Raw genomic sequence first — 14,852 nt, forward strand, 5'->3', positions numbered from 1 at the left:
CTGGCTTGGGCGGGCGCCCACAATCACACACACACTTAAAGCGCATCGCGCACACGAGCAGAAAGCAGCCTGCCATAGAGCGAGGTCTGGCATCCATCAATGAGGCCTGGCTCAGGCCTTTACATTCCAGAGCGTTATCTTATCTTGCTTGTTGTCACTGTATTTCATTAGCATGGTCACACACTCAGCACATGCGCGCTGTACCTGGACGCCCACCCCCCCCAGGTCACCACCTTGATTTGTTGCTTAGTTACAGTTGCAACGTCATGGCCTGGAGCCATTTGCCACTGTAAATTAGCCCTAAATTAGCCAATGTGGGGGGTCAACCAGGGCCGTCATTCACGTAGCGCGCGAAAACGCTACCAATGAGGGCCCTGGACAGCAGGTGAGGTGTTGGTCAGCCCCCACAAGCTTCCCATATATGCGGGGGGCTGACCGGACCGCACCTCTCTCTCTCTTTCGGCGCGGTGACGACGGTGATATTCGTGGTGGTGGAGGTGGTGCTGGTGCTTGAGGGCGGCGGGCCGGCGGTGACTTTCCGACTTTTTGACCCGGGCTGTTTGCTGGAGAGGAGCGGAGGTTGGGAGGAGGACTCGTGAGCCACTGTCTGCCACTGGTGACACTCGTCGTGTGTCACACTGCCGCACACCCAGGCCCCACGCACCGCAGTGAACTTGAGGCAGCGCCCCAGCCCTTGAAGAGACACGGTGTTGTGACGCATTTTAAAGGTAAGACACCAGCCTCTGCCCCCAGGCCATGCCAGGCCATGCCAGGCCCAGCCGGCCCATACGTATTTATTTCAGTGTATTTCCTTTAATGGTGTTTATATATGTTCACACAGTTCACGCTCCCTCGTTTTGTAATGTATTTATGCGATGTTATATAGCGCGGACTTTACCAGAAAGCGCTTCACAATAGGAACAGTAATATACATGAGGAGGAAATTAGAAGTGAACAAAATACAAACGCAAACGTTAAGTTACATGAATCAAAAGTGGCAATAGAATTTTCAATAGTGGGAGGTCCTTTGTATTTTTTTAAAGTTCCTTCACGTTCGTACTTCACCAAAAATCGGTCTTCCTTATGATTGCTTTATTTAAATACATTGGTTTCTTTATCTTCTTGGTGGAATGTTCCTTCACGCATGGTTTTATCTCCGGTGTGTTATTTTCTTCACCTCATCCCCAATGTTAAGTGAAGTGAGAGACAAAATGCAGGCAGCAGTGATGACAAGGCTCCTCCTTTATTTAAGTGTTACAAACAAAACCCTGGCAGGAGCGGAGGGACGCAGCCGACCGACGGTCACGTCATCCCAGTCACAACCCCTCAACTGTACATATGCAAGTTACTAGCTGGCATTCTAAAATGCCAGCTGGTGGTGAACAGGGTAGCGCGAGGGCAGGGGACGCACGAGGATGGAACGGGGGCCTGAGGGGGGACAAGATGCCAGCTGGTGGTGAACAGGGTAGCGCGAGGGCAGGGGACGCACGAGGATGGAACGGGGGCCTGAGGGGGGACAAGATGCCAGCTGGTGGTGAACAGGGTAGCGCGAGGGCAGGGGACGCACGAGGATGGAACGGGGGCCTGAGGGGGGACAAGATGCCAGCTGGTGGTGAACAGGGTAGCGCGAGGGCAGGGGACGCACGAGGATGGAACGGGGGCCTGAGGGGGGACAAGATGCCAGCTGGTGGTGAACAGGGTAGCGCGAGGGCAGGGGACGCACGAGGATGGAACGGGGGCCTGAGGGGGGACAAGATGCCAGCTGGTGGTGAACAGGGTAGCGCGAGGGCAGGGGACGCACGAGGATGGAACGGGGGCCTGAGGGGGGACAAGAGGGCATGAAGGTAAAAAACAACATAACACGCAGACTTTACACTCAGATCTGAGACCAAGTCCCTTTGGCTGCAGCTGTTACTGTGCAGCGAGCGCAGGAAAGTTGAGATCAGACACAGGTGGGAGGAAGTACTGGAGGAGTCCCTACTCTTCAACGAGTCTTCAACTTCTGGACGGGGTGATCAGACCTCAGAGTGCTTGACACCTTCCTGCTTTCATAAATGTGCTTGAAAATGCACCATTTGCCCACTCTTTTTTCCGGTGGTTCAGGCACGTTTGCTGCACTCACTCTGCGCCGCACCAGGCCTAGCCCAGCCCCCAGTCAGGCCCAGCACCCAGCCCACGCCAGGCCCAGCCACACTAGGCCCAGCCTCAGGCAGGCCCAGCACCCAGCCCACGCCAGGCCCAGCCACACTAGGCCCAGCCTCAGGCAGGCCCAGCACCCAGCCCACGCCAGGCCCAGCCACACTAGGCCCAGCCACGCAGCCCAGGCCACGGAGCCCAGGCCCAGCCACTGCCCACCACAGCACAGCCTGGCGACGGCGCACAAGAACTGACTCACACACTCTCTCACTCACTGAGAAAACGAAATGACTTAAGGGGCACTGTTGGTTTCTAAGCACTAGAAAGTGACTAATCTTTAAAAATTCATATCTCTGGTTCCCTACAGTGAATTATTTTCGTTTTGGTGTCATTTAAAAGATACAAATATTACCTATTTTTATAAATTGGTGTTGGATTTTTATTTTGTGTTGTGTCTTAATTATTTACTCAAATGGTGTTTTTAAATGCTTTACACACCTTTCTTTGAAGTGAAGCCTGTCTGCTCGCAGCCACGTTACCAAGGGTTGAGCATAGGAATAATTTTCTAAGGCCTACACTGAGTCCTATCATGTGTTAGTGGCCTTATTGCCAGTGACAGACCTACATTTGACCCTACTAATAACCCGCTTTCCAAATATTGGAAAGTGGGTTATTGGTAGGGGCAAATGTAGGTCTGCCACTGGCAATAAGGCCACTAACACATGATAGGACTCAGCATAGGAACCTCACTCACCAAAAAGGACCAGCATCTTGTTTCTATTGCTTAATGACCTCACTGACTGACTGATATGCTCTATGGAATACCAATGCGCCTGTATGCTATAGTATCCATTGCCAAGTAGGGATTTATTGATAGTATTTTGTTATTGCTTTTTACATGTTTGGCAGTGAGCCAAGATCAATGATTGCCTTTTGTCTGTTGCAATTTCAGGCAGTCGTCAAGCCTCATCGTGAATAAGTCCATCTTTCTGCGCCCAGCTGACTTGGCAGTTTGACTATTGCAAGATGGGCAAGTGGTCACAATATAAAAAAATATACAGAAAAGAGTGGGAGTTGGATCCTGAACTAAAAAAATGGATTGCTCCTGTAAGGACAGATGATAGCAAAGCAGCATGCAAGTACTGCCATGTGGAGATCCGTGCCCATTATAATGATCTGAAGCAACATGCAGCAACCACTAAACACCGCTCGCGCTGTAATGCAGCGAGCACATCTGTGGCATCCTTTGTCCAACCTATCCCTTCCATTTCTAACGATCAGAAAAGAAGAGAAATCAGATTTGCCATACAAACTGCTTGTTGTACATCCATTAATAACATTGATGGGTATGGTGACATTTTGAAAGATGAATTCCCTGCCTTCCGAATGCACCGCACAAAATGTACAGCACTAATTAATTCTCTGTTGGGCCCATATTTCAAAGAGGAATTGCTGAAAGATATTGGAACATCACCATTTTCTTTATTGATTGATGAATCGACTGACATTGAAGTGAAAAAACTACTGTGCATTTGCATTAAATATTTCAGCACAAAGCTTAACAAATTTGTAAGCACCTTCCTTGCCATGGTAGAATTAGATCAGGCCTGTTCTGAAGATATAGCAAATGCAGTCCTAAACATGCTGGAAACTTGTAACCTTGACATTAAAAATTTAATTGGCATAGGTACAGATGGGGCAAGCGTCATGTGTGGGAAGCACCACTCAACATTCACCTTGTTGCGAGATAAACAACCATCCTTGCAACTTGTGCGCTGTATTTGCCACTCCCTTGACATCATTGCTAAGAAAGCAATAAGGAGCATTCCTAGCAATATCGAATTTATGATCCGAGAAACTTACAACTGGTTTTCCCACTCACCAAAACGCCAGGCTGACTATAAGGAGTTGTATCTGACATTGGACGGAGGAATGCCCCTGAAATTAATTTCTCCTTGTGAAACACGGTGGCTAGTGATGGCAGATTGTGTAGATCGTTTACTAGAACAATATGATGCCTTAAAATTACACTTTTGCACAGCATCCTATGTGGAACACTGCTATGCAGCAAGGATGCTCCAGGAAATGTATCAAGATGAGATAAATCTACTTTACCTCACTTTCTTAAAGCCAATGCTCCAACAAATAAAGGTTGTTAACAAGATTTTTCAGCTAGAATCTGGGGATACACTCCACATCTTCCGCGATCTATATACTCTGTACTTGTCCACACTTAAAAGGATACTAAAACCAAGTGTTTTCACAGCTAATAATCAGGAGCAGTTGCAGAGCCTAGACTTACAAAGTTCTGCCATTTATCTTTCACTGGATGATGTGGATCTTGGGCTCGCTTTCCGTAACATGCTGGATAAAAGTAAACTCCCCTCTGTGTCAAAGGAAGCCATTGTGACAAGGTGCCTAGAGTTCATGAAAGTGTTGGTGTCTGAATATAAAGTTCGTCTCCCCGAGTCTCTCAGCATGCTTAGAAAGTTAGAAAGTTTGAGTCCGCAAAAAGTACTTGCAGATCCCAAACCACCTGTAACAGATTTGCCACAAGCCTTTTTCACCTGTCCATTGGAGGTCCTGGAGTCACAGTGGAGAACTATATCTTCATGCTCATTTCATAACACTTCAAACATAGAATCGTTCTGGATGGAAGTGTATAACTACACCGATGCTGCTGGCAGCCATTGTTTTCACGAGCTTGCAATGGGTGCTATAAAGATGTTGACTCTCCCGATATCCAATGCTCATGTTGAACGAGTTTTTTCGCAGATGACGCTGTTAAAAAATGATAGAAGGAACAGAATGGGCCTAAAACTGCTTTCAAGTATTCTATATATTAAGTTTGGACTGAAACGCATTGCAATAAAGTCCTCTTCATTTCTTCCACCCCCGCAATTGTTTGCACAATTTAACAGAACAATGTATGATTAAAATTCTAACAGTCAGTGCCGCCACCACCCCGGAGCTGCATGCAGCTCATGTGTGTTGTCAGGGGTTGAAAACTTTCAATGTAGATTTTTAATCTGTAATGTAAGGAATAATGAAGCCACTAAGTTTTACAGACTTTACTGCTCCCAATAAATTGTATTTTAATAAATTGCTCAGAACACTATTTTTGCCTTGCTTATTCTTTGTTTTCTACTATTGTATTCTGAGCGGTGCCTGTTTCACATGACAAAGTCACAGTAAGGACTGGTCTTAAAATTGAGTAGCATTAAGGCAGGTGCCCAGTTAACACCCTCCCACCATCTGTATATTGAATACAATGTATATTTGTCCTTAAAATTGTTTGTGATGATAATTTGTGCATCATTTCAGAGTTCCTAATTTGGGCTGGTTTTTGGGCTGGAACTGGTCTGGTTGGGCTTATTTTGGGCTTGTTTTTGAGCAGCTTTGGGCTTGGGCCGGGTCTAAAAATCTGGCAACACTGATCAGGGACACACACGAGGACCGGGCCTCAGGGCGAGAGGTCGCAGGATGTGGGGCGCTGTATGACCGACCATGATCGAAATACAATAAAGGTACCTGTGTAATAACACGACGTCTGGCGTGTGTTCTGTGGGTCCCGGGGAACACGACAGTGATCACCCCAGAGCATCATACAGGGTTGTTATCAGTAATGTAACAAGCATTGGCATAACCAGTAGGTCTCGCCTTTGGGACCTTATAAGTGTTTAGCCATGCAACAGTTGATGTTGTTGCACCAATTATATTGTGCTGGATAACTAAACACTTATAAGTTCCCAAAGGCGGACCTATTGGCCATGCCAATGCTTGTTTATGTTGAAATGTAATCCTCACCCTCCATATGTCGTTATTATATCTTCACTTAATGTGTCCTCTGTATTGTTTATTTGAACTGATGCTTGTTTCAATAAAAAGATGTATTTAAAAAAAAAAGAATGTCCCAGCACACGAAGTTGACGAAAGATGTCCTATAAAGAACTATTTCGTCATATCAAATACATTTAACGTCGTTAAAATAATACATATATTATGCTTCTATGGATAAACATATTTAATAGACGAGTTTGTATAAAATAGTGTATATATAACATATATGGAAACTATCGTAATATACATTAAAGGAGATCCTAATCGGTAAAGAAAGCGTGTTAGTATACCTTTTCTTTAATTTACATCTATCCTACAGATGTTTGTTGGGGAAATACTCCACTCAAAAATGGCGGACAGTTTGCAACGAAATGAATGGAGCCCTCTGTCAGCAATGTTTTAGTTAGTCTAGTTGTCTTTGATGGAAGGCAGGCCGCAGTAGCCTAGTCAGTGTTTCTTCGTCGCTGGTTGGAGGATGAAGGCTCCGTGGCGTCAGGAGGCCCCAGTCACCGGTGGCGTGAGCAGGAGGGGCCAGGCAGCAAAGGGTGTATGCATTCTAGAGACGCACAGGGATCTGGAGAGGCGGTGACAGGCAGGCAGGGAGGGAGGGACGCTTCGCATCATCCGCGCGGGGAGACCCTCCCCTTGACAGACGCACGCCTGACTCACCGGTGGCTGAGCTGACCCCTCCTTCATACACATCGTTCCCTGGCACACAACGCAAACTGTGGCACCGAGCTAGCGCTCTTGGACCCGCTCAAAACAGGCACAGACCCCCCAGCCATGTGGACCCCCTCCTGCAGAAGCCTTGGACACGCTTGCCCGGCACTTCTCATCCTGCTCCTCCTGGCTTCCCAACCTCTGCAGGTCAGTTGCTCTCGCATCTGTTTGACCCCTGTATCGCCCTGAAAACAATTCTGTAGGGATTGTAAAATGATTAACTTATTCTGTAGTGTTGCGCATGCCTTCTGCAATAGTTTTGCAAGTCAACAGTTACTGAGAACACGAACGGGTTTTCTGTTGGAAAAAAAAAACTTCACCGGGAAGATGAAACGCATTTTGTGTTTTTAATCATAAATTGCTGTTATCCAAAAACTCTTACAATACTAGTGACAAGTTTTAAGTGCAAACAGAACAGTTCTCGTGGTTATGTACAGGGCTGGAAATGGAAATATGTTTCGGAATCCCATAAATTGGTTGTCAATGAGTAGCAGCAGAATGGTGGTGGAGTCAAAAGGGATGATGTCCAACAGTTAACTTTTACTTTTTTTAATTTATAATTGTGCCCCAAAAAAGTAGAAACAAAGTCCCATCTGAATTTGTTAATGACTCTGTATTGGCCTACTTAAGTGGTCACAAACAGTCTGCTTTGTAAAATGTCTTACTGGGCTGATGCACCTGCTGCCTAAATCTTTGCGTACCCAGCAAGTTCCTGGGTACGGTAGTTGAAACAAGATAACGGGCGGCCAGTGCGTTTTATGGCGACATCTGTATGCAGCCTAGTTACAGGATTGACTCATTGTAAACAGCATAAAGCATAGTTCTGTTGGTTACTGCTTATGTTGCAGAGATTCTTGGGTGTTGCCTTAGGTCACAAGTTGGTATCCTTTTTGCTTGTAGAGCTATGTACCAGCATCAAGAAGCTGCACTCAAACTGCAAAGCATACGGTTAGAACCGTATTGTTTCTTCCCAATCTTTTGTAATTCTAAGGTTGTTAAAAAGGGTTCCTTTGGTTAGTAATACCCACTTACTGGAAATGCTATCTAAGTGTTGATTAGTGTAATTACTCGAATGGATACATACATGCTTATATAATTATTGCTGGACATACATACCTCCTATGTACAAAGTTAAAAACTTCAAAACCCTCCATCCAAATAATAGTTTATCCCGTAAAAACTTGTCAAGTGACATGTAGCTTCCAGCCAAGATTAGACTTGAACAAAAGTAGTGTTGATGGCCTTTTGAGTGAGTCATGTGTCATGCAAGGCAATGGTCCCGACCCAGACAGGCGGCTCCCGGTTTGCTTTATTTAAGTCAATGGGAGTAATACATTTTCACCATTGTTTTTTAAATGTTGGCATGTATGATGTATGTTGGGCCCAGCTGTAACTTAAAATAAGAGACCCCTCACCTTCAGGCTGCAACTCTGAGCAAAAACCACACACAGTGCAGGCCCTCCTGAATGTGCCCCATGGATGGCAAATTGTCCTGGGACACACTCACATCATTTGATTGGGTCCAGCCTGGATCCAGCTCAATAATCGCTGCTGGGTCCCCCTGTAATCCAGGACTGAATGTGTGCATTTTGTAAATGTTATATATTACTAAAAATGTATGTGGGTGGTTGTGGGTTTTCAGGGAAATCTGGTGTCCCTAGAATAAAGCCACTTATGTTTTTGGAAAGTTTGCAGCAGTTTATAAAGCGGTATCAGAATAATCCTGATCACATAAGGGGTTGACAAGACTGAGTTTACCATTTATGTGGCATTCCAGCAGTGTTTTTCATGCACATGACAAAGTCAATGCTTGGAGGAAGACCTCCAGCATAAATTCTGATTACAGCACGAAAGACTTGTTAACTACTCCTGTCTAAGTAGACAGTGAATGGAACTAGTATCTATTTCTTGTAGTAATAACCTACCTATTCGATGTTGTGATTATTTGTTTTGCAGTAAAATGAGGTGACAGCGTTATATATAGAAAAGTATGGTCTTAACCATTTATTGAAAACGTTAATAATCTGCTTCTCTTGCCTATGAGGGTAAATTGTTTGTTATGGGTTTCAAAATTAGGCCATGCACTGGGAAAAGTGTCTGATTGGATTGTAAACAGTCATGAGGTGTAAACTGAAACTAAACTGGTATAGTGGTGACTGTTGTTGGTCCCTTGTTTTCTTACTCATAATTTTGAACTTGACCTACTTGACAATGTCATGAACTAGTAAGGTAGCTCCTAGTGCTAATGGACTTTGTACCAACGCACTTCTTACCTAGAACAGAGGTTTCAATTTAAGTGGGCTGATTTCCCTCTCATTCCTCAGATGGTCATACATTATCATTGACTTATGACTCAAGTAATGAAGACACCTGCTTCTAAATTGAAAGTTGTTTATTTCAGGCTGTAGACCGAATACTTGATTTATTGTAATAAACGTACAGATTAGCCTACCTCCACCAGTGGTGTAGTTACCCACTGGATCCTGCTAAGTCACTTAAAGCACTGATTTACAACTAAAGGTCTGAACTGAAATGCTAACTAAAGGCATTCTTGCCTTTTTGGATTGCAGCATTTTACCTTCTGCTTTTGAAGCTGATTCCTCCTGTTGTGCTTCGCCCTGTGCCCTCTGCTACACATCCTCTGCATCCCCCTCATGCACATAGCTGTATGCCCCTCAATTGGAGATTGGCCTGTGTTCTGCTGATATGCAGAGCATAGTGCTTACCTCATGCTCATCACGGGTTGCAGCTCAGAGCCTCATTGTCCAGTGTTATATTGATGTGCGTCGCCCAGTACTTCTTTGTGGTGCTTCTCCCTGTTCTTTTGCACATGCTTATGTACTACAGATAGTCTTTACGTTCGTCACTGTGTATGGATGTTTGCTTGGACTGTTTGACAGTGGAAAATGGAATCTTTGTACGTGTAAGGAAATGTTTTTCGACTCTGAGAGTGCACTGAAGCCTGCTAACCAGACCTCCATGCCAGTGCCCTGACCCTACAGTGTATGTCGAATTGACTGTACCCAGTTGGAAATGGCTAACTTACCAGAAAATCCCTTGTAAATGGTACTCTGGTACCCAGGGCAAGTAAGTTAGACGGGTATCCCAGGCCCTGCAGCCCTGATAGTGCTTCCCTGGTATTCCCCCAAGTAAAACAAGTTCCCTAGTCCTCCACTGCAGACTGGTAGGGCAGTCATACACTGCTAACCAGAAGTTGCCATTGAAACAATGGCAAAGCCACCACGTCCCCAGGAAATGTGTGTAAATCACCCTTCTAGCAGACCTACTGAACCCCAAAGGCAGGGTGCAACTTATGACACAGTCCTTTACTACCCTGACAGTAAAATTCCCAAAACAACTGTTTTTACTGTAGAAAGGCTTGGTCACTTAAGTGGCGAATACAGGGCCACACACTGACCCCTCAACTATGCTAACTCCTGAACAGTGCTACTAAAGTGGGCACTGCAAGGTATCAAACAACTTGTACCATTAAGCCCGACTTGTATCTCAAGTCGAAATTGATGTAACTTGTTTCAGTGTGCAGCTTTAGCAAAGCTAGCTCTTTGTTGTCTTTAAAACTCCTGGGCCTTCCCAGGCACACGTGGAGCCTGCTCCACGAGACAGCTTTTGGCCCTCCTGGTGAGACGTGCCAATGACTCTCCGGAAGGAGAACAATGAGGGATTACAGTCCAGAGTGGTGTCACCTCCCCCCTGCAGAATGCCACTTGAGTGTTTGTCCCAAAAGGTAGGCTTCAAAGGTGAAGCCCCATTTGAAGGGCAGATGGGCCGCCCCATTGTTGGGAGAGACAAGCTGGCACAGGAAGCAGAGAGGGGAACCCAGTTCCCAAACTGGTTTCACAGGCGGGGAATAGCCCTGAGGTAGCCACACCCCAGGAGTGGGCTAGTGAAGTTTGAACACCGACAGATAAGTCTCTCCATCTTCTGAGTGGGTAGAATGGTGCTGCCCTGGTGGCACTTTCTGAGCATAAAGGGTACACCCCTGGCACCCAGACCTTGGATCTTGACCAACTTGGAAGAAGGACCGAAGGAGGACTGCCCTGCTGTTCCCAGGGACCAGCAAAGAGTGGCTGCAACGATGACCACTGCACCTGCTGCATTTGGTAGCTAGTGAAGAGAGGGACTGCTGTGTCCTGCTCAAGAAGAAGCTGTCTCCAGAGATCAGTCAAGCCATGAGAACTACAAGGTCCAGCTGACTGGCCTCCTGTTCGCAGCACAGGGACACAACAGCTGAAGAATCCTGCTGGGGCCAAGTTGGTAGCCCAAAGCTTTCAAGTCACTACTACCACCACCACCATGCAGCACCAAGGACTAAGACCTGACACACAGAGTTACACCCGAGTTCGCTGAACATGGGAGTGCTGTCAGAGATTTGCTGGGACCATCAGACGGTGAGTTACCGACCCAGGAAGGATTGGCCTGTGACCGCGACAATGTGCGACTGGTAGTCTACTGGCGACTGGACTTCAGCGAGCCCGGAGAGGACTTTGTGAGAAGTCGACCCTGCACTCAGAACCCCCTCATCATCTTTGTGGACCGAGGAATCCCTGCAGAAAGACCCCGTTGACAGTATCGCATCAACACCATCTTTAGAGCCAAGGATCTTGCTGGCCCCCCTGACAAGCTTCCTGCTGGAGTTGGTCGCCTCAAGTGCTTCTAACTGACTGCATTGACACTTACCTACCTTTTCTTTGAAAAAGTTTTAGTGTTAAGTTCGTTGGCTTTGCCAAGCCTTATTCATGGTTGAGCGAAATTGCTTTGATTTATTATTGCTTGTAAAATCAATATCTCCAGAACCTTCCGGTGGATCTTTTTCGTTCTAGTGTCTAAATTCTTATAAAAAATAGACTGAATTTTTATAAATTGGTGTTGGATTTCTTGAGTATTGGGTCAGTTTCATCTTGAAATGTTATGGTGCTGTTTAAATGCTTAACACTTGTTCCTTTGTGCAAGCCTTGTTGCTTGGTGCCACAACTACCCAGGGTTGAGGTGAGGCTTTTACAGACAAAACCTACTCGACATAAAGTGTTGGAAGTGTATTACCACCATATAATGCATCCCATTTCCTCATGGTAGCTGTTTTGGATCTGTGCATGCTTGTGAACTCATAAGCTGAGTTCCTATGTATCATATTGTATCATTTATATAGCGCTTACACCTATTTGGAGCGTTGAAGCGCTTGCCTACTTGGGTAGCATGCAATGTCGAGTGTGTGGTTGGAAGTGTGTTTTCTTTGTTTTGATCCTGTGTGGGAAGTGTTTCCATGTGCTTCATGATGACCACTGAGGTGCGGTTATTGTGTTATAGGAGGCAGTACTTAGCAGTGTGATAAATGAAGAACTGAAACACTTTTTATGGTTTTCAGTAAACTGGCAGCTTTGTACAGCTCTGCAGATCCCTTTATGGTATTTCTTACATATGTAGCTGGTTACTGCACTGGGTTGTTCATTCTGAGATATTTGTTTGAATTTGAAGGCCCAAAGCAGCCATAAGTTAAATGCCGCAATGGTGTGTGCATGGTCTATACATGAGCAATACACATTGGCTCTGTCAATACTTGCTAAAGGGCAGTTCTTTTAAGGGACTGTAAAACACTGGTCTTTCTGAAGGGAAGATGGGTCACTGTAGTGTGCTGCTGAATCACCACTACTTTTTAGTTTGTGTGCATATTTACACACACCCCTGGTTTGCATTTTTATACGCACCGAGTTTAGTGTTGTCATTCCTTCCTCTTCAGTTGAACTGTTCTTTGAGTTTTTAGTTCTGTAAACAGTTAATGCTGGCGAAACAAGAGGCTCACCCAATTTCCCCGCTGAAACTCTGGTTGCCTAGACGAGAATAGTACAGTGAACACAAATCCGTTTTTGTTCCTGATAAACATTTCATGGCGGTTTCTGTTTTACCGAACACGAGAGATGTTTTAAAATGTGTATCTTAAACTGTTTCTAAAAACAGCGATGCATGTGTTAACCCCTTTTTAAAATTCTAGTTACCAGTGCATGCACTATTAAACTTCAAGGAAGCGAGAGAACTCGGACACCGTGTACTTTCGAGCAATGTGCATTGGGGAGCGCCTCGCAGAGAACCTTTTAAGATGACTAATGTGCACTGCCCGCATTTATTTCCAGTATTGCTGATCACTGAACACAAGGCCTCGTGTCACATCCTTTTCTACAGTGTCACACTCTTAAAGCTGCTTAGTCATCAAAGTGTTGCCTTACAGCAGCTTGAAATTCTGCTGCACAAAGCACGGGTATACACCACTGTTGAAGATAATTGTCTCTTGTGGTGTAAGTCATATTTCTGAATTTCTTCCCTTTTGCTTGCGGTGTTTGGAACATTTTTTAGGTCATCATTTACAATGCCAATAGCAAATACCACATCGTCAGTGGCAGTAGACTATTGTAACATAAGGAGAAAACGAGCATTGGACCACATATAAATAAAAAAAAATGTTTATAAGCAAGAGGAATTAAGAGAGGAACAAGAAAAAAAAAATATGGGCCTAATGCTGAAAAAGATACTTAGGAAAAAGACTATCAGAATCATAGAATTTGTTTCAACAGTACATGTTCAGAAATCGCTATGAACAGCATTTGTAAATAAATTATTCAAACCTATTACTTATATTTAATTTTTTTAATTTTTCACTAAGTGTCAATTGTCAATGTCTGAAACTTCAAGCATCCCTTGTTCTTTAGTATTCTGGAGTCCCCGTATTGCAGCAACAAATGTGAGCAAGCAGAATAAGGCCACACCGAGAACCAGATTTAAATTGGGGTGCTGAACGAGAACTTTAAATAGCAGAAAATGGGTGTTGCTTTACTGGTGTACACATCACTGATGAGTTGTCAACTGAACTATTGTGTTATTTTCGAGAGGCTGTATCTGGATTTTATATCCAGTTCTGAAGCCCTTGTGTGGATTTTTTCTGAGTTATGAGGTCTCCTATGCAAGCTTATGGTTAGCTCTATGTTCCAGCTCCTCTATATGAATTGTTGTCTGGCTTTATAAGCCTCATTTATTGTATTGTGAAGTTCGCGAAGGATCCTCTGGACCTTTTGAAAACTGTCTTTGTCCGTAATAATAACTTGATTTTATATAACGCTTCATATTCCTTTTCGGTAGTGATCAGACCAGGAGGTCCCATCTGGGGTATAGTTTCCAGTTATGGAGTTTGCCTTGTTGTGTTTCTATTTCTTGAAGTTCATCTAGAGTATTGTGTCTGATTCTGGAGGTATCATTTGGAGTGCTCTCCAGCAAACGTCATTCAGAGTCACACGCCTTGTTCTGAAGGTCACCTGCAACATCTTGTTTATTTCTCGAAGCCACCTCCTGGCACTTTCTCTTCGGGGAGGGGGGGGGGGGAGGTCTCCTCTGACGTACAGTATCTACTTCTGAAAGTCACAGATCAAGGAGCATGGGGAAGTGTGCGTGTTTGTAGCTGCCATTGCGGATTTATATCCTCTTCCTTTTTTGCAAGCGTGTGTGTTTGTACGGGAAGTGTGCACTGCTCGTACCTTGGATGCACTTGATGTTTGTGCAAGAAAAACATACTCTGCTTCTGTCCCTGTACTTTGAGAAAAACCTCTTCACTATATAAAAAAAAGTACAAATGTGATTGGCTTTGCCAATGCTTGTTGGTAGGACATGGAGTCATCAATGGACCAATAATGTCTTGGCCATTGACTTCCACCACTGGGACCACAAGACTTTGAAGCAGTCTTAATTTAAATATCCTTCTTTAACTTTTTTTTCACCCCCGTGGAGGCCTTTACCTCTTGATATGGCTGACTTCTGTGCTTTATAAATGTAAACTGTCTGCGAGCTTGTGTGTAGAAGATGAACATTTAGAAAGCTTAACGAAAATACACCAGAATAATCATAATGTGACACTGTGGGAATGATGTATTTTGCTGGATCTACTTTCCAGGAGAGCAAGAATTATAGATCCCGCCAGTGTCGCGCTGACGCGGCCTGGCCATTGTCTAATGTCGTTTGTGAGCAAGGCGAGGTGCCTTACAACCTTCCTCTGCAGGGATGACTACCAGGGACCCGAAACTGCTCGGCCGGCCCCCCGGGGGGGGGGGGGGCTGAAGGGGTGTGGCCGAGCTGTTTGCAAGGGCCGGTTTCAGCCG

At 45.0% G+C, this 14,852-nt stretch overlaps 2 protein-coding genes across 2 annotated transcripts in view; both read left to right on the forward strand.

Annotated features, from left to right (window-relative positions):
* The first annotated feature begins 3,162 nt into the window (after positions 1 to 3,162).
* On the forward strand, positions 3,163 to 5,073 carry LOC144828067 (uncharacterized). Its single transcript, XM_078686205.1, has one exon. It carries the CDS (start codon positions 3,163 to 3,165, stop codon positions 5,071 to 5,073), a length of 1,911 nt encoding a protein of 636 aa, XP_078542331.1.
* Positions 5,074 to 6,495: 1,422 nt separating this feature from the next.
* Positions 6,496 to 14,852, forward strand: part of NPC1 (NPC intracellular cholesterol transporter 1) — a 310,606-nt gene continuing 302,249 nt past the window's right edge. Inside the window, exon 1 of the mRNA XM_078687419.1 lies at positions 6,496 to 6,843. Coding sequence (XP_078543545.1) covers positions 6,760 to 6,843 — 84 coding nt within the window. The 5' untranslated portion in view covers positions 6,496 to 6,759. The remainder of the gene's footprint in view (positions 6,844 to 14,852) is intronic.

Source organism: Lissotriton helveticus, chromosome 4_1 (genome assembly GCF_964261635.1).
Source record: "Lissotriton helveticus chromosome 4_1, aLisHel1.1, whole genome shotgun sequence".
NCBI lineage: Eukaryota > Metazoa > Chordata > Amphibia > Caudata > Salamandridae > Lissotriton > Lissotriton helveticus.